The sequence below is a fragment of the Epinephelus lanceolatus genome, chromosome 10 (genome assembly GCF_041903045.1).
Source record: "Epinephelus lanceolatus isolate andai-2023 chromosome 10, ASM4190304v1, whole genome shotgun sequence".
In the NCBI taxonomy this organism is placed as follows: Eukaryota; Metazoa; Chordata; class Actinopteri; order Perciformes; family Serranidae; genus Epinephelus; species Epinephelus lanceolatus.
In genome coordinates this window covers 34,991,985-35,018,033 of record NC_135743.1, presented here as the reverse complement: position 1 = coordinate 35,018,033, position 26,049 = coordinate 34,991,985, and the positions used below count along the sequence as shown (strand labels likewise).

At 40.7% G+C, this 26,049-nt stretch overlaps 2 protein-coding genes across 9 annotated transcripts in view; both read right to left on the bottom strand.

Annotated features, from left to right (window-relative positions):
* rims2a (regulating synaptic membrane exocytosis 2a) overlaps positions 1-6,858 on the bottom strand; it is a 166,965-nt gene extending 160,107 nt beyond the window's left edge. For 4 of the 8 annotated variants that reach the window (XM_033640888.2, XM_033640893.2, XM_033640891.2 and 1 more), the window contains exons 1-2: positions 6,624-6,854; positions 5,937-6,131 (exon numbers count right to left, since the gene is read on the bottom strand). In XM_033640888.2, coding sequence (XP_033496779.2) covers positions 5,937-6,115 — 179 coding nt within the window. In that variant the 5' untranslated portion in view covers positions 6,116-6,131; positions 6,624-6,854. Of the gene's footprint in view, positions 1-5,936; positions 6,132-6,623 lie in introns of all 8 variants that reach the window. The other 4 variants (XM_078171968.1, XM_078171971.1, XM_078171967.1 and 1 more) reach the window with 3 other exon arrangements.
* Positions 6,859-8,016: 1,158 nt separating this feature from the next.
* On the bottom strand, positions 8,017-24,090 carry dcaf13 (ddb1 and cul4 associated factor 13). The gene is made up of 11 exons (XM_033639919.2): positions 23,902-24,090; positions 22,700-22,899; positions 22,504-22,611; positions 22,302-22,391; positions 21,998-22,153; positions 21,749-21,826; positions 21,270-21,352; positions 20,570-20,734; positions 17,756-17,891; positions 9,725-9,888; positions 8,017-9,196 (listed from the first exon to the last, which is right to left on the bottom strand). The coding sequence occupies exons 1-11, from the start codon at positions 23,969-23,971 to the stop codon at positions 9,109-9,111; spliced, it is 1,338 nt and encodes a 445-aa protein (XP_033495810.1). The 5' UTR covers positions 23,972-24,090; the 3' UTR covers positions 8,017-9,108.
* Between the last annotated feature and the right edge of the window lie 1,959 nt (positions 24,091-26,049).

The following is a 26,049-nucleotide window of genomic DNA, read 5'->3' as shown; positions in this document are numbered from 1 at the left end:
AAGTTTATTTTGTAAAGAGATGATGCGTGAAAGGAGCTAAAATTGACACATCATCCCCTAACATCCAAAACTGATGTAGAAGGGGTACCTATCGTGTCATATTTTGACATGACGGGCTGCTGTTGGTATTTGACAAGTTGGAAGTGAGAATGTGTTGGTAAAAAATGCATGTATCATGTGTGTGTTGTTCAGCTTGCTCTGGGGTTCTACCAAAAAAAGTTTGCGGCTGAGCACCACAGACAGAGAAGTCAGAAAGTACGGAGATGGAAAACGCTGTGTTTGCTTTAGTCTTTTCAAGAAATTAGCTGGCAACAAGAAAAATACACAAGAAAAATAACACCAGCCTTTTCCTATAAAGAAAATAGTACAACTTCAGCCCCACAACAACACAGCGTATGAGTACCTTGTAAATATATAATTGCATATATTATATATCATTTTAATGATGGCAATTGTGTTCTAACCAGATTTCCTGTCCAGCTGAGCCAAACTACTTGACAACGTGCCAGCCTTCCATAACCAAAACACATTGTTACTTTAATTAGCATGATGATGTATTCATTTGGCGTGTGTTCTGCTTTATGGAGTCAAGACAGCATCCACTCTTACACTTTCTCTCCCTCTCTCCCTTGGGGAAAGTGATGGGGGATGGGAGTCTGTGGAACGCTCATGACAGAATCTGCTCTTTGCATGGGAAGGCAAGGGAGCATGGGTGAGTGAGCTAAGGGAACAAGAGGAAGGCAGCGCGAGCGAGAGAGAGAGAGAGAGCGAGAGAGAGAGAGAGAGAGAAAGAGTGTGTGTATACAGTATATTGTCCAGTGGGAAGCTTCTGAGCATTGCCTCGCCTCATTTCACAACCATAGGTCTCTCTCTCTTCTTCTCTCTTCTTTTTTTAATTCAAATTTGCTTTATTGGCATGAACATGGCCGTGTACAGTATCGCTACAGCAGGTTGTACAGGGTTTACAGTGGAAGTATAATCCTTTAGACTGCAAGAAAACGACACCACTACACAACACCCAACATACTGTACACTGCATTACACAGATGCAACCAAAAGGAGCTCAGAACAGTTTTAAGTTTTGTTTCATTGGTTTTCTAATATTTTGCATATTTTGTTGCTTCCATGACTAAGACAGTTTCAAAATAATTGTTTTTGTTTTTTTCATTCTTGATATTCAGCTTAGATTTTGGTAAATAATTTTCTTGTCTTTTCCTTACACACAGGCTACAGTGTACCAGGAAGTGTTTCTCTGCTTCTCGCTCTTGTTTGCAGATCTGACACAGTGGTTTTTCCTCAGGTTGCCAGGTTTGTGTCGGTCCACCAAGTTGTGTTCACTTTGTCTGTATTTATTTAAGGTCTTCCGCCAGAAAATCTATCCAAAAAAACAAATGAAAAAACAGTGAAGTTTTGATGCCTAGGCCTCTATAACATGTGTATGTGTGTGTGTGTGCTCCCTACTCTCTCAGAGGGGCTGAGATCCTATAGCCTCCAGGGACACAGGGCCTCTCTACTCTGACCCCAGCTGGTACACTGAGCTCTCTAGCACTATCAGATAAATGACCAGGACCAGGGGAAGAAGTGTGTGTTAGTGTGCATGTGTGACGGGGGGAGTGGGGTGGGGACGGTGGCAGAAAAAGGAAATGGGATGTGATCAATCAAAGCTAATTCTAGGTCAATGCTCTTCATGTCTAATACACACACACACACCAACCCCCTACACCTTTCACCATAGCTGTGTTCTGTACTAACCAGCAACATGATGTTCTTCTAAATCATTGTAGCAAGTAGCATCACTAACATATCATTCATAGCTCCCCTTAAAGAGTCATGTAAACAGTTCAGTTATGCTATAGTTCCATTCATTATGAAATATCCAAGTTAAATAATGAATGTCTTGTCTAACTGGATTCATTACTATTACTTCCCAGTGTACAGTGTTGTGTAATACTGGGACCCCTGTAAACGGGGATGATAGTTTAGGTGGTGTAACAGTGTTTACGGCAACATGGTGATATTTAAATAGCGCAGGGCAATAAATGAAAAATTAAAGGGATGCTACACAAACTTAACACATCAAGATCAGTTGACTCGACACAAAGAGTAACAGCTGCCTAATGTGTTCTGTGGCTCTCGAGAGAGTTTTCCAAAGTCTGAAATAAATACTGATTACGTCATTAGGTTGAAACTACAAATGTTTTAACAGAAAGTTTACATTACAAACCGGGGGCTAAGTGAAACGCATGTGCTTTCACCAGGCATGGGAGAATCTAGAGAGAGTCTATGAAGTTGCATTATGGGAACTGTAGGATTTATGGAGTTTGATTTTATGGAGAAAAAGTCAGGATATTGCCTTCGCTATTGCTTCAGTTTGGACCATTGTTTTTTAATCTGTCTCTCATAAGTCCCCCAATTTAAGGTAAGTGGTGTACACAGGTGTAGTGTCACAGTCTTACTAAGGTTATATTTTGATAATAGCATATGTAGTAATAGTCAAGTCATTAGGTTAGATTTGAGTCTCTGTCACAGCATTATTAAACTGACATGACACAGTTAGATTGTAGATAATATTACTGAAGCATTACTTGAAAATAGTGTTAAAGTCAATACTAAAATTCAAATGTATTATGTATTTATGATTGAGGGCCCAGGGATAAAAAAAAGTTTCTTAAATAGGGGACTTTAGAAAAAAACATTAATCTCTAAGATAAAACATCCTAAAACCTCCTGATACACTTTCTGTTTCCAGATACAGGAGACAGAAAGGGGACTCAGGGCATCCTTTGTCTAGTGCAATAAAAATGGGGGTGCCCAAATAGATGTCAGCACAGCAGACACCTCAGAGCCTTGGAATAGCTGCATCACAGTGGGAGTCCCTCCTACAAAGCAGCCAGTATAATTAGCACTGTCAAAGGAGGTCCCTGAGCAAATGACACAGTCCCCCCAATTCATGAGTTGAACACTGTCACGTGGAAGAGGTCGAACTGGGATATTTACTGGGACGCTTCGCTCACCATCTCTCTGTGGTGACAGAGTATGTGCGTGTGCTCAAATTAAAGCTCATGACTTCATAATACAGGTGACACTATGTGCAGCTAGAGAAATAGAAACAATGACAAAGCGTTAGAGACGAGAGGTGTGAAAGAGAAAGTCAGAGTTAGGATGGAGAACATTACTACCCCCTCCTGACCCCTGTCCTCACCACCAAGCAGAACCAGAAAGCAGCCCAAGAGGACTGGAGGAGCAGGGAGAAAGGAGAAGTGGAGCCCCGGGCATTCTGTGGGTCACCCCATCACAGGCAGCTGATGCCTGCCTGTGGGATACAAAGTGTCTGGGTGGGGGTGGGGGTCCCATAACCATCATTGCTGTACTGCTCAGAGACTCACTGGTGCATGGAGCTCCAGCATCTTTAGTTTAATGGAACTCCTGCACCTGGAGCCATGCTTAATTGTAGCGACTCTGAACATGTTTCTGTATGTAGAAATATACTAATACACCTCTATGGATGCAGCTTTCTAAGAACGAGCTATAGATATTTGGAGCACTGCCTTATGGACTTTAGGAAATCAGTTTTCATTGGTGCAGCATATTTTCTACATGCAGACACACACATACACAGGCCTGCTAAGAATGAGCAGGCTAAGAGACAGTAGCTAATTACATGCGAGTCAGCAGCACTGGATTTCCATCCACGCTCTCTGTAGCACCTCCAGTGAGATGACAGCAAGTTGGCAAGCCCTGCAGCTGGAGGCTCCTCTCTCTCCCTCTCTCTTTTCCATCCCTCTATCCTCCCAGGATTCCCTCTGTTAGATTACACACTTCGATGTTCAAACTGACACTTTCCCGAAAAGACATCCAAGCCGCTGTGGGATTGGACCGTGACTGCGACAGCGCCGACGCACAGGCTATAGGGTGGTGTGGGTGTGGGTGTTTGTTTCTGACACTGCTGGAAATGCTACGAACCATCCAATGACAAGTTAATCCACTGCAGCTGTACCTATGCCAGGGCTGAGCATGTTAACGCTGCTTTGGGATATGTCATGCTTGTGTGAATCATAGGTAAAGAAAGTGGGGATTTACTGTTAGGATGACTCATGATGAGTCACCTTGTACGTATAGAAAAATGCAGTAAATGCTGTATGAAATAGTGAAAGAAAACTTTACTATAAGGCCAAAAGGGGGTCGAGAGGTTCCCTGCACGTGTTTTGAACCAATGAGAATCTCTGAAACATGACAAAATGGTGGCAGCCAGCTCTTAGTATTAACTTCATGTCTTTTGTCAGCTGTTAAGCGTCTGCAGTATAGTCCTGCTGGCGAGATAACACCCCAGGTAACCAAGGCATGCAGGAGAGAAGCCATACTGGAAACACAATTCTAATGCAAATCAACACACAAGCAAATGACACTCAGGCTTTTTTGACCTTTCTGATGTCTTGCATGCTTTCAGCTTGTGTGGCCTGCAATCAGAGTTACCTAACATTATAGTGAGACAGTCAGTCAGTCAGTCAGTCAGTCATGTCCCTCGCTAAAAAAACAGCCTCTTCTGCCCATGCTCAGTCATGACAAGGCATTGACATCACTGTCAGACTAAGAGTGACTAAAACTGACAATCCCCTTTACCTCAGAGAAAGAGAAATAGGAAAAACACTCAGCTATTGGGGAGGAGGGGGGGACAGTGAAAGGGGAGGGAAGGCGGAAAAGGCCTGGATGATTCACACAGCATGCGGCTGAGGTAGCCGTGTCTTGGAGTACATGAGTCATGTTTATCATGCAGCAGCACTATAGGTAGGGGTTGCACAACTTCCACTAAATTAGGAATGCTGCTTTGGCGCAAGTGTTTACCTGATGATGGGAAAACAGCAGCTCTAAAAAAGCTCCCAGTGATAGCAGCACACATCTGTCACACTAATGTCACTAGCTGCAGCAACAGTAACACTGCCACAGCTCTCTAGCAGAAATATGGATAAGTTAAGATAAGTTACAACCTCAAACAGAGCCAAATATCTATGCTGCATTCAAAAAGTCAAAACACTGGTTTGTGGACATGCTAGTATGAGCACCTTTTTCATTGAAGAAGGAAAACTACAAGAAAATCAACAGGATGGAAACATTTAAGGCAACCCCTCTCTCTTCATTAGCCTGCTTTCTCCAAGAAGGTCAAAACAAATTTTTAACTAACAATACATCAACCGAGTGTGTTTTTTATAGCCAGGGCAGGACGATAGAGTGTAATATTCCTCCATAAAGCAGAGTTATGGCTCGCACAGTAAAGGTTAAAGCGATGATGGCGGAAACAGTCCGGTCCACCTTAAAAAGTCAAACCCTACAGTGGACAGCGCCGTGGTGCTGAAACAGCTCCGAGCGACATCTGTACACAAGAGGAAGGGGGGGGGGGGGGGGGGCGACAGGATCTACCGAGACTTTAACGTTGAAATCACACACACCCCGCGTGCGCCATTGCCACAAAGGACACCTTAAATGATCTTTCCAGTGTCATATTGTGTAATCTCGGTGACGTTCGTGGGGAAAGGTTAAGCAATTTGGCGTGCTTTTTACGTGAAAATGGCGCCCGTTGCTGCTAACCCAGCCCATTATAGTACAGCTACAGCTACAACAAAGTGCAGGGGAAAGAGGCTGGAGTGTGTGCCGCATTATAAAACGATACTCAGCCATTCAAATAAAGTGTTTTCTAAGAGGGGGGAGTCGAGAGGTGGCGACCAGGCGAGGGAGAGATTGCTCTCACCTTGGTCCTACCGGCTAGTACACGACTATTTCAGCTGTGGCTTGGATGTCAAGAGGCAACATGATCCAGCAGCATCTCACACAGAGACAATTACAGAAATTCACACTGTAATAGCAAACAAGCCACAAACACCCGGGGTTATACACCGCCAGCAGCACCGGCAGCCTCCTCTATACCTCCGCTGTTTCCTTACTTTAACATCGACTGTTCCTTCGCTTCCTCCTTCTTCTGTCGGTCCATGACACCGAGGATGATCTTCCTCTCATCCTCGGTGAGGTGGCTGAGGTCCGGCATCTCCGGCATGGCGCCGGCCGCTGAGGTAGCAGCAGCAGCAGGGCCAGGGCCGCCCCGGGGCCCGTGTGGAGCAGACATCTTTTACACACAGTGGCTAAAAAGACGAGAAAAGCACCGTCAAAGCAGCAGCATTTTTTGTGTTGATACATTTCATGCCGTCAAATTTCAAATTGGCGGTGGGGTTGGGGCTGGAGGCACTGTGGCTTACAGGCGGCATGACATCTTGGTTAGGAGTATCATGCACACATTTACACTGCTGCACACATAAGCGTCAAAATATTAATTACAGGCTTCATCCTCATCTATTAAATGCTCATAATGTGCTTATCAAATAACGCTGCAGCCGAGTGGATGCTGCCTGCAAACAGGGGATTCGCAATATCAAAGCTGTTGCAGGCTGAAGCGCACAATTTACACATTTCAGAAAGAGAAACGGCTCAGGATTAGAAATAGATGCCCTTAAAAGCAGCATGAGTGCAAAGGCTGTAGGCTACAGCCTTCAGGTATTCCACACACAAGCCTCCATCCATCCAGGGGTTGGGGGAAAAAGTAGAAAAATACAGAGGATACAAAAAACAACTCTTGCCTTTTATTTTGCAGTCATGTTAAATCCTGTCTAACCCATCGCTGCCATCCTTTAGAGAGGTTTTACTCGCATGGTGAAATAAAAGATGCCCGGTGCGTCCTTGTTTGTTTTCGTTTGGAGTCCTTAACCCTCCTCTGTCACTCCGGTTAGCTCGCTTTCCTCCAGGTTGGTAATTCTTGGAGATTTCTTAAATGCACAAAAATGGATGCAATGAGAGAGAGAGAGAGAGTGAGAGAGAGAGAGATGGGAGGGGGGAAAGAGAGAGAGAGAGAGAGAGAGAGAGAGAGAGAGAGAGAGAGAGAGGGGAGGAAAAAAAATCCAGATAGGAAGAAGAGGCGGAGCGATGGAAACACGTAGAAGAATAAAGCCGAGAGGACGCGCTGGATGTTCATTGACAGCAGGCAGACAGCAGCCGCAAAAACACGGAGTGGAGCAGCAGCTGTGTGCAGCTGGAGCAAACAACGCTGTACCAGGAAGAGCATGATGCATATTTCATAACCAGATCATGAGCTGTGTGACAGAGGGAAACGTGAAGTGGGAAGATAAATACACAATATGACTAGTGACTGTGAGTGTAAGTGCAGGTGTGGCATGTGGTTCCAGTCAGTCCTGTTTTGATAGTGTGAAGTACACACTGGATTTGGTGCCAGCTGATGTGAGAAATGTTGTGATGACAAATGGAGGAAAATAAAGCTCAAACAGTTGCACAAGCTCCATCTGTGTCAGTGCACTTCACTGTGAGGACATTTTTTTACACAATGGTCAAATTTTTGATGTCATTTTAAGCAAAAAATGGCAAAAAAAAAATCAGACTCAAGACTTGGGTCACATACAATCTAAATATGCCATAATGAACTTGACACTTTTTTCCTGACATTTTTAGACCAAATGATCAATTGAGGAAATAACTGTAGATTAATCAGTCTTAAAATTGATTGTTGCTTGCACACCTATTTCAAACTGACTCAAACAACTGTAAAACGAAACTGGCTTTTTTAGTAGCTCTAGATACCAAGATGCCTCAGTCTTTAATCCCACCATCATATTTGTCTCAACCTCTTTGCAAACCCTTTCCTGTGGCACACATTTACCAGGTGACTAAAAACCTATACACATTTCTCAGTTCTGATCCCTGACTTAAAGGTCCTTCCTCTTCATCACCAACCGGTTCCCAAATACAGCCCTCTCTCTCTCTTAGGCCGCAGTGTTGATAGGCTTTGAAGGCTAACATTAAGAGGATAGTCTCTACCTTATTAGGGCTGTTTAAGTAAATTAGTACCATTACAGTGAGCTGCTGCAACAAGTCAAACAAGAAGGAACTTAGTGTTGACTCTGAATTCTGAATGATTCAGATCATGATTTCTTAATGTTTTGTTTTTTCACAACAAAAGCTTAGTTTAGAAGTTTATTATTAATATACATCAGCAAATAAGAGTGTTGGTTCAAAACTGAGGGGCACCATGGAAAGATTTTGGTAGCATGTCCAGTACAATGGCTAAAAGTAAACTTTAAATGGTCACTTCTGTTGATATACAACAATTTCTAATTTTTCTAAAGGCACGAATGTGCTTTAAAGGAAAGATTTGTCCGATTTTCAGACATTGACAATTTTTGGAACTTACTAAAACATATGGAAATCACAGACACTTTACAGAGCGATTGCTCGGGTGTGTAGTAGAAACAAAGAAGGGATTTAAACTTCACTCTCAGAGAAGCTGGATCATGGAAAGACTGTCCTAATGTGTGCAATATTGACATCCATAAAGACATTCAAAAGAGACAGACTTCTTAAAGAGCGAACATGGATACAGTCAGGATGAGGCTATGACAGCAGGCTTTTCCACAGGCCTTTGAGTGTGGCCAATCCAAACAGAACACTTCCCCCTCTCAAAGCTGTTGGATGACAAGTTATTCGAAGCATACTTAAAGTTATATGCCACCTGTGGTAGTTTTAATAATCAACTATAGCACAACTCTTGCACATCATTCATAGAAAAACTGTATCATGTGAAACCACACTGAAAACATGTTGCAAGAAGGTACCAAATCATGCAACAATCTTTAAATATTGGATTAATTTATTCTGTTCTTAACTTCCAAAATTGTCGTGGATCTTGTGATAAAAAATACACACTTGCTCAAGGAAAAATGTGTCATTAGTCACTCAAATACAGGAAAAATAGTACTGTGTGTAAGGTATTCCTGCAACAACGGCACAGTGAAAAGTACAGCTGAGCTTTGCCTTCTTGGCAGAAATAATGCTCAACAAGATTTAATGTTTGTATGTATTAACAGTCTGTGTCCTTGTACTTCAAACGATGCAGAACTGGTCACTTGTCCTTCCCACACTGACAAACTAAAACTTTTTTTTCCCCCAGTTCTTAAGTGAGAGTAGTCTGAGCATGTCCCATGTAGGTGTGATCTTGGGCTCCACCTCATCTCTTGATGGAGCCACTTGGTCTCCTGTTCTCTCCTCCTGCTCTGCCTATTTGACCACAGTCACAACATGCTTCTCCTTCTCAGTCACCACAGGAACAGTTCCAGGCTTGCTGTGCTTGCGGACATTCCTCTCCCTGAAAAACAAAAGAGGAAGAGCTGTGAATAACCCAATCTGCTGGTGAGAATATTCAGGAGAGGATGGAGAGAAAGATGAGCAAACAGAGAGCAGGAGGACTGTTGACCTAACACCTACGTCACAGACTACACTAATGTACCTTGAAAATAATGCATAAAGCATGGATAGTAAATCATTCACAGTCCAAACACATGGCTGACGTGTCACAATACCGCCAGTAATTAGGAAAAAAAGAGACGCAGTCTGAGCTATGAATCACAGGACGGCGGGGCAAACTGGGACAATCAATCCACCATACAAGCTGTAAATGAGTATGTAAGGGCTACTGAGACCATGTCATAGGGGGCAGTCCCATCAGAGAAATTTTCCATTAGGCTGGTGTGACTGCATAGGGTCAGACAGACCCTGGCAACAGCCCAAGTCACCATCACCTCCACATGTGCAGTAAGGGTGTGTCATATCATTCCCATAGATAAATAAGCAACTCCTTTTCCAAAAGAAAAGGCAAAGAATAAAGAACACATACTTCCTACGGCGAGCCTCTTTCATAATCCTCAGCTCCTTGGTCTGGTGGTAGATGTTCTTGGGTAGGTGTCGATGACGAGAGATGCGTCTGATCTGCGGATGGTGCTGGAACTTCTCCTTCAGCTTCTGATTGTAGTTAGCAGCCTCCCTCTCTCTGGGGGCCATCTGCACGACACAAGGGAGGAGGAGTTGGTCAGATAAAGGCGAATTAAAAATGAAAAGAGAGAAGGGGAAAGATGAGAGAAGATAGATCCTTTGTGCAGCAGACATTTTGACATATCATAGTAGGAAAAGCACAGGTGTATTTAAAAACAATAATGACAGCTGAATTCCATTTAAAGTAGGTCCTGGTGTGATGCGTGCTGGCTCACTGGAATAACTTAAGACACATTTGAAAGGGAACTGAGTCTTGGTTGAGCTGTCAGTCTTCCTCTATGATCCCATTTAAATTTTATTCCTTAATAATTTTAATATTTCATGTATATCACAATTTTAAATGCTAAATTGTAGAGACTTAGGCATATCTTCTGTACCAATGCACTTTATACACCAGCTTATGCACAGCAAATGCTACCACCAGCATGTGGTTGTTACACGTTCTGTCCAACAGAGGGCATTTCAACATTACCAGTGCACATTTGGAATAGAGTCCGCCAGGAATGAATCCTGGTTAGATGCCTGAAATTAGGTCTGTAGTTAACACCTAGCCTGGTTCCAGATCATAGACCCCGCCCACTCAACTGACGAGGCTTGCATCTCTGGTCTGGCATACTGCAATGAATTTGCGATTTATCTCGTCCAAACGATGGACAGACCAATGAATGCTGGGGGTGGGGGCGGGTCTAGCAATTAGCCAATCAGAGCCACGCTGAAGTCAAGCTGAACGCCGGTAGGTAACTGGTGAGGATAGCAACAATGGCGACCGCTACAGATCCTACAGACCACATTAGCGATGCTATCGAGGTATTTCGCAACTACTCGCGTTAATGGAGGACCAAATTAAGGAAGCTGCTAAACTGGATTAACGGTGATGCAGCTGGGCGTGCACGACAATGGAGACATTTTAAACGGGCAATGCTCACTTGTTTTCGGCACCCCCGAGGCATGGATACTAATGACGTCAGATTCTGGGTGAGTTGTTGATCTCTACTGATTGGTTAGGGAAAAATCAAATTCCCTCCCCCTTGTAAACCACCTTCAATGGAGGCAATGTCAGACTGAAGGTTCTGGGAGCTTCAGTCTGACACTCAGGCTAGTTAACACCAGCTTAGGAGACTTTGATGTTTTGTACTACGACATAAAATATGTCAGTAAATACCCCACTTGTGAACTTAAAAGCTTCTACGTATTTTGGCGGTTACTAAGAAGTGGCTGAATGACACTACAGACATTGTCACACCACGCCGCGCCAAACACAGCTTTACAGTCTGGTGACGTGAGGTCATGTGACTGAGGTGTAGTTTGTTTATAGCCTAAAAGAAATTTATTTACATGTGGTGATTATATTTAGGCTTCAATAATCATGAAAGTGGTGTTCATTTGTAAGTTATTTTGCTGAACAAAACATTTAAGTATAGTAAATGTTTGTTTGCCAGAGAGCTTATTTTCCGCAATAATCCAAAATCCAATAGAAAAATCTCATTAGGTTTTTTGACGAGGAAACCAGAGCAACGCTAACTTCCGTGTCAGCCTACAGGAAAAGCACTCTACTTCCAACAGGTGATAGCTTTGTGGCTAAGTAGTAATTACACTTACAGGCCAAGATTTGCTTACTTTAGCCAACACATTAATAAATAGAAAAAAAACCCATTCAAATAGTAATTTTAGCATTCAAGCGGTATTAATTTCTTCCAATATTTGATCAGTATTCGACTCCATAAATGTGTTCTAACAGCCTAAATTTCTATTAAGTCCTCTATACTATACAATGTTTATCACTGGCCTTGGAAGCAGCAGTTGACAAAATAATGTTACATCTATTTGGTGGGTATTCTGAATCTTTTGTTCATATCACATGATCTTCATCAGCACATTAAGTTTGGAATCTCAGAACTTTCAATACTTCTCATCCATGTTGGCTTACAAGCCAAGATTCAAACTTGTCTTTACCAATTCCATGACAATTGGGCAAACTCTATCTTCCGATGAAAACCATGTGATGTGATAAATAGCTCCGGAGCACCAAACAGACCATGTGGTGACATTATTTTGTCAACTACTGGGTTTAGTTTAGGGAACTGTCAAGGTTATCAATAAAAGAAAACAACATGGCTGCTGGTAGGGAAATGGGATGCTGAGGCGATGGTGAAATTACAGTTTTTGAGGAGGTGTACATGGCTATGGCAAAGTGACTGTGAGGCCATGAAATAGTAGTTCAGTTTTTGTATGGATTAAACAAACAAGTTAAATATTTACAGAATATTTTTTGGGTATTTTTGCCTTTATTGATAGGACAGCCACATAGTGGAAAAGGTGGGAGATAGAGGGGGTGACACACAGCAAAGGGTCACTGATCACAATCAATCCCAGGCCATTGCAAAGACTCAGCTTATGTGGGGCGCACACTCTACCAGGTGAGCTAGAGGTCGCCCCAACAAGTTACAAGTGCAATTTTATAGATCTTAAACGTCGTGTTAACTCATACTATGTTTTAATAACTCACACTGTAAGGATCAATTGACTGGTGCTAACACTGAATTTAACCCTGGAGCCCCCAGTTGGGTTTGTCCAGTGACAGTTCCAGTAAAGTTAAATGAAACAAGCCAAACCCATCCTCAACAACAAACAAAAAGAGAGAAAGGCAGCGTTACTTTGTGCAACTGTACTATAAAAGGAAAGTTAAGAAGAAAAACATTTATGTATAGAGCCGCAGATGGCTGGAAGATGCTGGCAATCTGGTCTGTCTGTTCTGTGGGGAAGTTCAATATTATATCAGAGCAGTCTCAGCCAAGACATGTTTTAGCCAGAACATGTAAAAATACAACCCCAATAATATTAAAACAATCTAACTACAGTTTAAAATGGATCGTTTGACAGCAATCATGCTCAAAGTGCGTGACCTCCCTCAAACCGCACATCAAATGAAAACTGATTGAAGAAAAATTTGGCTGGACTGTAAATTTATTCTGGAGAGACTAATTTGGGGTTAAAAATTAGGTTTAAGCCAAACAGTGTCTGCCCACATCTTGAAAAATGCTAGTAGGCAGATTGTTACTTTAAAATAGAGTCAGGCTTGTGCTAAGCTAAGCTAACCGACTGCTGGCAATAGCCTCATATTGAACGGACGAACATGAGAGTGGTATCAATCTTGTCACCTGACTCTCGGCAAGAAAGCAAATAAGCTTATTTCCCCAAAACGTTTCTGAGAGACACCAGTCAAAATTTATTTGACTACAGGATGTCCTTTAAGCAACACAGGTCTTGTTTTATTTAGTGAGGACTGTGTCTTTCTGCTGGAGATCAGTGCCAGCAACAGAGGATGACCCGTGCTAACTCTGCATTTCTGAAACTCCCTCTGGAGATGAGTCAGAGACCTTGTTACAGGCATTTAACTTGTAACGTTGTATTTATACCTATTGAGAGAACGTGAATTATGTCACTTATAGCATCTTGGGTTCCCATGGTGAGAGAAGTGACATCTGAGGTGTTTTGCTAAATGCCTTGATTCCAGTAATGAGAATTTCCAGTAGACGGTAATGAGTTTGATGCTGACCACAGGATGTCGTTTCCATTCAGCTCAGGTGGTATTTTGTTAATTACTGACAGTTGCGGTATGCTGTCTTACATCATAAAGCGTTGGCCAGTACAGTAAGCAGTAACTTCAGCTTGACAACCTGCTCATTCAAAACGGAATCAATGTCTGTTAAAAAGTGAAGACACCAGCTCAACAACATCCCTCCCTCTCCGTCTGTCTCATAAAAACCACCGGCTACTCGGACTCATCTTGGCTCAGGCTGCCCTCCTCCAAGGCTTTTATTTTAATTAAAAGCAATGATTTGTCTCAGATTCAATTTGTTGGAGAAGAGCTGTTAGATGCTGATCCTGTTGGACTAAACTAATTCCGCCTGGATACACACATGGTTAGCTTGCTAAACACGATTTGTATGAAATCAACAACATGACTGTGAGGCAGCAGAGGATGATGCTTCCCTTGGATTTTGTTTGGCTAGTGGGGCTCGCATGATCTTTACTTTTTTAGCAAAGACAGTCAAATAAACATGGGACTCAGTGGGTGTGAAAATACAACAGAGGCATTACTGCTGTGAGTGGAGACAGCTATTAGAAAGGAGCAACATGGAAACTCTGCAAAAATCACAGAAATTTTATTGCTGAGACTGATCAGCTGAAACCACTTTGTCATATTTTCTATCCAAAAGTTGACCTGGCTATAGCAAGGTGCAAAAACTATCTGTAATTCGACTGAAGCTCTGTTAGACGTGGTAAAAAAAAAAAAAAAAAAACCAAGATGTACACAGTCTACTGCAGGGATGCCAAAAACTCCTACCCATGCTAGAAAATCCCAAAAACAATAATCAAGATGTTCTAAAAGCAGTTCGGGTGCGGATGAAAATTAAAATAGCTTGTAGACACAGCCGTCCAAAGAAAGCAGACGCAGACTTGACAGACGACAGGCACTGCTGTGAGCTAAAAATGCAGCAACAAACAGAATGGCACAGATTGAGAAGAGGTGTCACTGCCACTTTTACTGTAAACGTACATTAGATCAAAATCATTTTGCTGTTCTTTTACCAGTGGCAGAGATATTAGGTATTCTATCAGCAATGATAACACTAATTCAACAGAGTAATTGCTGAGATCTGGGAACACAGGTTAGAAAGAATCCAGCTGTTTTGCCATATTACCTTAACCACTTTTTTTGGAGCTAAAACAAAATGTAAGCACACTCACAATGTTTTAATCATCAGTTTTGATAAAGAAAACTGTAAAACTACAGCAACTAAAGTAAATCAAAGCTGAGTTTGCAGTTTGTGATTATTTTCTCATTTAAATAAGTTTAGTTAACCTGCAGGTTTGTTTAAAACATCTAAAGGGTAACGCCACTGATTGTGCCCATCAGTGAGGCAACGTTGGTTGGTTGGTTCTGAGGTCTACAGGTTTGAAAATGTAAACATCTGAAGGGTAGGAGTTAGAGAAGAACAACATACCTGAGTCTCAAACCAAACTGTCAGTGGTTGCATTGTTGGATTAATGTAGGCACCATGTTTAGACAAGGACGGAGAATATCTGGATGAGAAAAGGCAACATCTCTGGTTGTACTACATTTACTTTGACCCTTTTCTTTAACTGTCTTACATGTGTGACTAACAGAGTAACAAGAGAAATGATAAATGAGCAAAGTAGTCTTTTAAAAGGTAACTTTGCTATTTATTTAGCATGGACCCTCTTTTTCTATGTTTATGTGCCTTTGTCTAATGGGAACAGCAAATTTTGAAATTGGTCTTGTATTGATCTAGAGGGCTGCAGCCACCAGCTGCAAAACAGGCCACAATAAAACCACTCGTGGCATTTGTGCACCTTCAGTTTACATCCACTAAAAGTGCTCGTTTTGCCACTGAGAGGATCAGATTGTTATTAAAAAGTTCTGTCAACATTATGTAAAGGAACCCTACAGAGATGGACCTTTTAGTTAAAGAGTAAGATCCTTTTTGTTTGAACAGAAACAACCCCAAAATCACTATCACCAAAGCTATTAGACTCCATTTAAATAAGCAGTAATTTTATCATTGTAAAACAGACTTCATTCAAAGTCAACAGAAACAATTATGTTTTGGTTCATCTTTCCACTGTTCCAATAATCACCAAATCTGGTTTGGTTAAAATAAACTCTTAATTCACCCAGTTAGATATAAAATGTGCTGGCTCCATACACGCTAAAATCACTGTTCAGTTAAATAGAATCTGTTGCATAATGTTGTCAGACACTTCTAATAACAATCAGTGCCTGTCAGTGGCAAAAACACACACTTTTAGTGGATGTAAATTGAAGGTGCATATTGCCCTGAGTGGTTACATTGCAGGCTGTATTGTGGCTGCCAGCTGCAGCCCACTCACTCCATACTGAACCAATTTTAAAATCTGGTGTGCATATTAGCCACTTGGACACAAGAACATGGAAAATTTGGGTCCAGGTTAAAAAATACCCAAGTTACCCTTTATGATAGCCTGACTGCTTGTGTTTCTTGTGCTCCATCCACAGGAGATGTTTCAGCCACATTCCACTCACCCAGCTCACAGATGTCCGAGCAACAGATACACTTCTTTTTTTTAAATCAATACAGCTGTCTACACCGGCTGTGTAATGGCTCGAGTTTCACTCACACGTAAGTGTCTTTTTAGGCTTCCAGTCTATTTTCCCCTGTTTTACATGTGTAACTACATTGACTGAGTATTGGGTTCTGACACGGGTGACCACACAGCAGTACTGTGGCTGAACACTGATGGAGGACTAAAGTACGTGTTTCTTCACTGCTTTCACACCATGGTTTGTGTAGACAGGTTGTTACCCTTTCTGATCTCTTTTAAGCGATGTCACCGTGTTCTCTGATGCCCGCAATCGATTTTGTAAGTGCAATGCTATCATAACTAACAGAAATGATGGACAAACCTAAAATATGACCAAATTCATAATAATCCACAATTATCCCTTAATTATGCCACATCTCTTTCATTAGACTGTAAATACCTTAATATAGTTCAAGAGTGGCACCTCTTTATCTGATCAATGGAGCAGACAAGTCAAACAGTAACACATCTCATCAATGACAATCAATCCAAACGTTTCAAAATGATTCAGTTGGATTTCCAACCTTAGATCGATGAAAAGTGATGAGTAAGGGTTTCCAGAGCAGAGGAAATACATTTTACCTGATTGAAAAGAAATAGGGACTGATTGATTCAACATGTTTTAGGTCTTGGCCTAAAATACAAAGGGTCTAATTTACACTGGAGTCAAAGGTCACTGAGTGCAAAGTTATGAGTCAAAAAAACACATGATGTGCAGCAGCTGGTAGAGAAGTCCTGATCTCGACAGACAAATCCTTGATTCAGCATTTCTTGATAATTAAAGACCCCTTCAGTACAACTTGATTGTTAATGCTTCATTATGTTCAGAGTGGCCCGCTTTAAGTGATTGGCCGATTTAAACTGCTGATAGGAGCAGCCCTTGTCTGATCTCTTTAAGTGCAAAGCTTGCGAATAAATCTTCTCCTACACAGTGACAGTAAAACAAGTGCCAAAAGCGGGCCAATTTTCCACTCTGAAGCTGCATTAAGAGAATAAGCAAGAGTGAATCCGATTAGGAATGAAAGATAGCTGTTGGAGATGGCACATGAGATGGCATTGATCTTTATTATTCAGCCATAACTGGGATTTGGGGCATTGGAACACTTCCCAGCATTTTACAGGAGCTTTATTTGACAGTTGAGCATAACATAACATTAAGGCTGTAATTTCTGCAAACAAAGCCTGTATTATCTGAATACATGTGGTACTCACTTAACAAGATATTATGAGCCTGCAGAGAGTTGTCTGGAAAAAGAAAGTCTTTTAGTTGAAGCTGTTGTTGGTGATTTGTCCAACAACTGCACAAGCTTTTGAGTTTTTTGGACTTCCACCTGCCACAAGAGCCACTGTGCCAATTGGTACATTGTACTTATTGAGAGTGATTCTACCCTAAGTCAGCATCCATCAGGGCTTTTGGCAACAGTAGTGCCGTTGCTGTTGGCATAGTCACCCACTCTTGCCCTGCCGAGGTGGGCTCGTTGCCATGGCTGTGTCGAAGAATGCAGCTAACTCATAAAACAAGATCAGGTAATACACTGGAGGCAGATACAGTATGCAGTGCGTCTGACAACTGAGGAAAATACCGCTGTTGATTGGTACACAGACCCCAGCTTACTGCTCACCAAGAAACAGCCAATAAGCTGAAAACTGCCTTAAATATAAAGAACAATTGACGCTGAAAATATAAGCGAAAGCAGGAATGATACAGAGAAGACAAGGCAGGACTCACCACCCCTAGCTTCTCAGCTGCGTTGGCCTTCCAGAGTCGGATGTTCATTTCATCAGAACCACTCAGGATGTATTTGTTGTCTGATGACCACTTTATGCAGATGACATGCTGCATGCGTTTGGTGTGGTAGACTTCCCTGAATTTAAAAGAGGAAAAAAAAAAGATAAATAAATAAGGCAACACGTCTGTTTTCTAATACAAGATAGAAAACAGACATATCCATCCACTTTGTGCTTGTATAACACTTATTCTTTATAAACCAAAATCTGCATATGAATCCAGAATCTGTAGGCAACAGGACAAGATTTTGGTAATGCAAGCGTTCTGGTTTCCTGCTTGTAGTCCATGTGGAGTCTAACAAGTATTGACCAATCAAGCTTGATTAGCTCTTATTAGCCTTTTAAAAAACAATCTGCTTTCATATGCAGATATACGTTTAGAGAGATTAGCCAAAATGACCAGCGCACAGAACAGAAAGTCTAGGCTCAGATATCCGCTGGCTACAATGGATCTCCAAAAACATTAGCCATTGCCCAGAGAGGCTTACTGTCATCAGACCGCTAGCCGACGGGTTCAAAGATTGTATAACATCACACTATTTACTCCTTTGCTTACAGAAAATAGTCATAAGAGACCTTTTTTAACAGCAGATGTTTTGAGTCGTCATAGAACTTCAAAAGCACCAACACACTCTCATCTCTACTTGTCAAATATCGCCGCTTTGTCAGTGGACCTACATGTCTAAATAGGTTGTGCTAGGTACCCTCCTGCATCAGTTTTGGATGTTCAGGGATGATGTGTCAATTTATGCTTGTTACATACTTTGTGTCTTTTCAAAATACACTTCCGTTTTCAGAGGAAATGTACAGTTTCTGCCTGTTACATGCATACCGTCTTTTTTTTAAATGAACTTGCAATGTAGAAAAAACACTTAATTTATAGGTTTATTTCCTGAGGTTTAGGCAACAAAAGCACATAGTTAGGGTTAGAAACAAACATCATGGTTTGTCTTTAAATTTACACTGGACGCAAACAGTGGACTCCCGGGTGAAAGTCTGGAGTTTGTTTGACCCATTCACCTCCCCTCCCTCCTGCCCTATGGACTTTCTTGCTCTTTACACTACGGTAGTTGCCGACAGTGTTACAAACTGCTGCCGCCCGGTGCGTAACATACCCCTGAGAAGGGTGCCTCTGTGCATTCGTCTCTGACGCCGATGACTACTGACAAAGCGCCAGTATTTGAAAAGTTGGGAGTGAAAATAGGCTGAAAGCACGGTGGAACTAAAAACAATAACGATGGCTCAATTTCATATAGGCTGAATCCAAATGTCCACCCTCTGGACTTGGGGACTGAGCCCTCACAGACTTCAGTTTCACGTAGTGTGACATATTTACTGTCATCACATTAAGTCTGCGAGGGCAGTGACTGCAAGCGGCTGATAATCAGCCCTCAAGATTGTTTTACTCATTGCTGTGAAAACAGTCAACTATCACTGCTGTCATATTCATATATATATATCACATAAATTGATGAATAGTGCTGAACTCATCTGTCCCTGCAGACAACAAGATGTAAATCTTATATATACCCTTTTTTTGTGACTGAACAAAAATGTATTAATACATCTCTATATAGCCTAATAGGCTACACATTTTCAAAAACAGAAATGTTTGTAAATGACAGGACTATAACTAAATAAATTGGGTATTACTGACATTAGAAACCTTCTTTTGCTGTTTTTCTGCCAATTTTTTTGCCTATTACACTGCGCAGTGTGATAGGCCACAATAATAAAATTAATTTTCATTCTCTTTACAGCCTATACTTTAACATATTTCTGTATCATGGTGTGGTTGAATATTATCTCTAGCCTACACAGTTCAAGTAACATTTTAATAGGCCTGACTATCAATATGTATTTTACACATTCATACATTTTTTCAGCAATTGAAAAACCACAACATCATGTATGTATGGCAATGAATTGTGGGTTATTAATCAGTCACCCCAAGCGGACTCTCTGGAAGTCTGTGAAAGTCCACTTGAGGCACCTTGTGGACTGGTCAAATTGTGGATTTAGAAAGCCCTCTGCACTCCCTGACTTCCCGGGAACGTGCCCGCAATGCCCGCAAGTCTGCAAGTGCGGTGAAGTCTGGACATTTGGATTCAGCCTAAGTGTCCTAGGGAGCCATTGCAGTGAGCCAGATGTGAAACAGCAGGGCACTAGAACTGGCTAATGTCAATGGAATGCTTGATTTATTGAGATGATTATTAAAGTTATTAGTAACGTGCGTATTATACCAAATATAATGAGTCACAATGTGTGCTGTAATGAAGGTCTATACTGGCTGAAAAGTACCCTATTTCTGCTTTCAGTCAAGTTTAAACTGCATTCAAACACAAAATGATCTATTTATGTAGCAGTCCAACTTGCCCATGCGTGATGCTACACAGTTTCATGTCACACAACTATGGCTATTTGTTCTGGACCATTACGTCATTAATTAGTGGCATTAGTTTTGCCAATGAACAACCAATATCAGCTCTGCTAGCCAGTAGAGTGCTCCAGGGATGACGTTTTTCAGTAAGTTCTGTAGTCTCATTTAGCTGCTTGTTAGCAACAGCCTTTTTGAAGATGCATAAAAACCTCAAATTTCAAGCATCTAACCAAAAACCCATTAAAAAAAAAAAAACACTGACTTTGAGATGAGGGAATTATGAGACTAATTATGAAATAGTAATAGACTCACAGGTAATATACAATACAATGACACTGGTAATCATTTTAAACTGGTGGTTCGGGTCATACTAACCTGCTGTGGCCACCGTCCTTGGGGAAGATGCGAATGGTTTTGTCAAAACTGGCAGACACAAACTCCTTCCCAGTTGGAGAATAGTCAACATCCAGCACTGCAGACACATGGTCCATGTGCACTGTGATTGGCCGGTCCAGGTACCTCATGTCATATGTGTAGAGGCTGATGGGACAAAGAAACAAAGTTAGCCCCACTAGTAAACTTAGGTTTACGGGAAAGCACATCAGTAAAACAAGCATGGGACTGTGCATGAATTGCCTATCTGTTTTGAAAATCTATTAATGGTGCAAAGCTAGACTTCACATTTGTAGGTGAAAATGAGAATGAGGTTATTTTTCGTTTAATTGCCCTATCTATGAAGACATAAGAGATTTTAGGAATTTTGTTTTGGTGAAATGGCATCAACTTATAAAATCTGAGTTGTGCTTCAGAAAGGGAACCTTTTTGGTAACAGAATCTATTTGCCAAGCTGTGGAGAGGGCAGAATATTTTGTTTACGACCAAGCTGCTGAATAACCTGTTACTTTGTAATAAAACTAAATGTTTTTCCACTGGAAAATACTTTTGGTAAGAGCAATCAATCAACAAATGTAGTGTGAACTCCTTAGCACGTAAACAGGAGACCTCCTTTCATGCAAACATCAATACTATAAGCATGTTAGTAACTCTGTAACAATCTTAAACATCCTCAACTCACTTGTAGTCTTCATTTGAACATGTGAAGTAATAGGCTTCCATAGGGTTCCAGCATACTGTGTTGCTCCTCATTGTCATAATGACCTATAGAAGAAAATGAAAACACAAATATTAATCATATCATGTCATTGTAAAGAAATGGGGAGACAGAAAGGTACATTTCTAACCTTCAATACATAACCTTAAAGAATAGCAAAATTCAATACCATTTTCAATGCAATCAGGAAAAACTGACACTTTTTCAATAGAGATAAATACAACAAGGATATGACACGACAACAACAACTTTTCTTTTCTTGGTTAGTGGCAGAGGATCGCAGAATAACTGTAGTAAACATTAACATTATGAAAAAGTGCAGCTGGTACCAGTATATCAACACTGCCAAAAATGAGTATTGAAAATTTTTCAAATACTGATAATCTATATGTATCAGTCAATATTTCTGACATCATTAGTACCACATGAATAGCAGACCCTACCTTTTTAAGTGGTGCTGATTCTCTCATGTCATACAGTACTATACTTCTGTCAGAGGCACAGCTTGCAAGAAGTTCAGTCTGTGGAAAGAAAATAAACCATTAACTTTAAAGATATCAGCAGAGTGGCAGATTGAAGTGAGTCTGTCATTAACAACATAATGTGAGTCTGGACATGGACAAATTGTTAAACATCTTCACTCTGTGTCAGAAGGAGGCATGTCTGAGTGTAGTGGATACATGGTGTCTTACTTCCACAGGGTTGAAGCGGACAGTGCTGAAGCTGTCTACGCCCCACGTGAAAGAGCGGATTGGACTGCTCCTCTGCTCGTCCCAGATGTCCACCTGCTGGCCACATGTTGCAAACACAGCCTCACTCTGGTGATGGTCTAGTCCTGTAAAAACGGTCTTAAAAAAAAAAACAAAAAATCATTTTTACTATAATCAAAACATATTTCACTGACCCTTTGATGTCACAATCACCTTTTTCCATTATCATGATGTTACCACAACTGTCTTTAATAATAATACTACAGCAAATGCCAACTGATCTCACCTTGCCTAGAATAGTGTTGAGTGGCTCCTCTTCCTCTCCATAGCCTGGTGCCTCCATTTTCCATTGCTTTATTGTTTTGTCATCACCGACCTGTTACAGTCATGAGCCGAGATATAAAACACAAGCTGCATTAGAGGTCAGCTAATAATGAAAGACAAATAATTCAGTAAACTCTATTCAGATGTTGAAAGGCAGTCATCACCGTGAAGAAGGATGATCCACAATGGCGGACAACCATTCCACGGACAAAACCTTCATGTGCTTGGAGTGTGCGGACACATTCATGTTTGGTTAGATTCCACACTTTAACCTATGAATCAAACAAAACAATGTCATGAATGAGCTAAACACTTAGTAGTATTGTGTGTACAGTGTCACTTGCTTTGGCAGATGGTTACCTCTCCGTCGCAGGAGCCAGAGAGCAGGGTGGAGAGGCTCTTGGTGTGCTTGGCCATGCAGTTTACCCCATCTCTATGTCCATCTAGAGAGGCCAGGAACGGCTTGGCAAACACCCTCTCAAGCTTAGTGGCATTCAGAGCCCGGGTGTACTCTCTAGTCACCTCAAACGGATGGAGTGCTGGGTCATAGTTCCTAGGAACTGAAAAGGAGAGTGGTCACTGCTTAAGGACATTTTGTTCTCACAGATAGATACTTTTATTTGTCCCCATGGGCAAACTGGTTTGCAGCATAATCATAAAGGCAGTTTATCACACTATCACAAAGTCACTAATACGCATACAAGAATATCATCTATACACATACGTAGACAAAACAGATGTACTCATTCGTATGCCCATACAAATACTAGAGGGAGGGGGACAGACCAGACCAGCTGAACATTTTTAAGACCAGGACAGAGTGGCCAGAGTGCATGGGATAAAGTGCTAGAGCATTAACTGTTTAGATACTTAAAGGCTTGTGGAACTAATGGAATCTTGGCTGTGTTTTTAGTGAATAAAGGGGGGCAATAATGTCACCCATGCAGCTATAGATTAAATGAGGAGGCAAGATGGTTGCTCTGAATATATGATGATATTCATTTCTTAAAAGATGTAAGCAGGTCACAGCAGAGGCAGCATCGAAGAACAATAGAGCCACCTAGAGTAAAAATATATCCACACAGCTTCAATATGGCTTAAGAATACACAGTGGATTTTATGTTTAGCATTGTTTGAGTGCTAGCCTCAGTTGAAAATACAGATGTATAATACTCATTGGATTAAACTAACCTGTCATTACAGTGATATGTCATTATAGTAATTCATATACATGTCACATTTACTTCGTAGTCGTTTAATTTATCTCATATGACCTACTGGAGCTGCAAATATACTACAATTTACATTCATTAACATTGATGCTAATGTTTTAGCTGTTAGCTGATACATGGAAATTTAAATCAAAGTTTATAGACGTCAGTCTCTCCAGAGACAGTGACTTTGTCTGTTTTAGTCACAATGCACGGACTTGTAAAATAAATAGTTGAACTAGTCTTATTTAACTAACCTGTGACTGGTGTTTACTGAGGAAACTGACTAGCATTACTATCGTTAGTAGCGATATGGCTTCAACCTATCCGTGTTTAAAGTTTATCACTTACCACGCTGAATATCTAGTTTGGTCTCCCGGACATAATCGTCCGGGTTCCTCGAGAGGACTTTAACTTTCATTTGGCAGAGGAATTAAAATAGACAAACGCCTAAAAATGCCGTTAGGTTGAAGTTAAACAAGATAAATATTTGCAGGCACTGGCCATGTGTTGATGAAGAAGAAACTCGTTTGACCGCGGTGCATTGTGGGATGTCCAGTCCTCCCAGTTGCGTCACTGACAACTCTAAAGAAACAGCTGTCAAGGTGCAAAATTTAGCAGAGCAAGACCGGAAGTACAACAATTTGTTCTTCAAACTATTATTAAATTAAAATAAAATTGAAAAGTAATAATAATTTTAATCTAATAATTGAAATCAAAATTAAATTAACATTAAATCAAACTTTCATTGTTGTCTTTACTGAAATGTAAAATCAGGAGCGTCACTTCATATTAAGATAAACTGTCTTTAATGCACTTTTCAACCGCGTTCAACCAAATCAACACACACAACCTTAACACAGCTGCCACAATAAAATACAATTGTTTAATAGTGTTTAATGTATATCAATGATCTTTTAGCACATTTTAGGTTGAATTATTTAGTCAAAAAAAAGGCTCATGCACACCTTTGAAGAGTCTCCTGAGCAGGTGTGTAGAAAAAACTATTTTTTTTTATTATCCAGACAGTGAAGCTCCTCTTGGCAGAGCATATTACACCGACTGGGTCATCTGGAGCTTTATTTATAGATATGTTTACTATATATTTTTCTAAATATTCACCTATTGTATAATCACTGCTCTTTTGTGATATATTTGTTGTGACAGCAGTAACCCTTTTGATTTTACTGCTGACATAATTTAGATTTGCTCCTAGACTTAGATTCTAAATCTGCACTTTTTCTTCCCTTTAAAATACTGTTTTTCCTCCCTTTAATACTTTTTTATACAGCGTTACCTCTTATCGGGGTCCATATGTTGACACTGTTTGGTTTTGTTCATTATGAATTTTGAGTATTAAATGTATTTTTGATGTATCTTTTCTTTTTTTCAACTCTCTTTGTTCATGATGATAATTGTTTTCATGTCATCTGGATGGGTTGTATACCTTGTTGATTGTTTCCAATCCCACACAGCTTGTGATGCTGATTAATTGGCCTGTGATTGGTTACTCCTGTTGAGTTGTTTATCATTTAAGTCTGCCTTGTACCTAGTGCTTCAACTCTGCCTGACGAAGGTTGTAATGACCGAAACGTAGCTGCCTTGTCCCATTAAATATTTTGCAAGTTTGGCAACAGTGTGCAGGAATCCTTTTTCTTTTTTATTTCTTGACCAGGTTTAATTATTTGCCACTTTTTTTTTTTTACAGCAGTTATATTTTTCTCTAATTTATATGAAAAAGAAGTGTAAAGATTTAAATTCAAATTCACTTTTTATGTGTTAAAATTTGGTTCATAAGTCCAATTTATAGATCAATGGTTTCCAGACATTTTCTTTTACTTGTGACCTGTTCTCACACGGTGCACACATGATGTGTAAGCTCAATCATAAGTGTTTTTCACTTCTTAGGCTTTTGAGTATTTGAGTAGTAGTAGAAATTCTGTCATAATTAGCATATGAATTCTTGAGATATAGCCAATAACATATTTTGTGAGGTCACAGTGACCTTGACCTTTGAGTACCAAAATCTAATGAGTTCATCGCTAGCTCCAAGTGGATGTTTGTGTCAAATTTGACGAAATACCCAAGTGGCGTTAGTGAGATATCTGTTAGCAAGAATTACATGGATGCAAGGTCACAGTGATCTTGACCTTTGACCACCACCATAATCTAATCAGTTCACCCTTGAGTCCAAGTGCAAATTTGAAAAAAAAAAAAAAAAATCTTTCATGGCACTCTTGAGATATGCATTCACGACAATGGGATGGACTGATGGATAAACAATCTGAAAACTTTATGGCTCTGGCCGGTTTGGAGGCATAAAAAAAAGGCAGAAGTTCGACAAATGTTTGAAAATTATATAATTGTGCTGCAGAGCTTCCTCTGTCATCTTTTCCTATTCTGCTAATCATCTGTGTTTCTGTACATTTCTTACATACTCCTCTTGTATCTCCTTCAAGAAACTAAAGACTCTATTTACAGAAGTCCATCCTAAAGCCC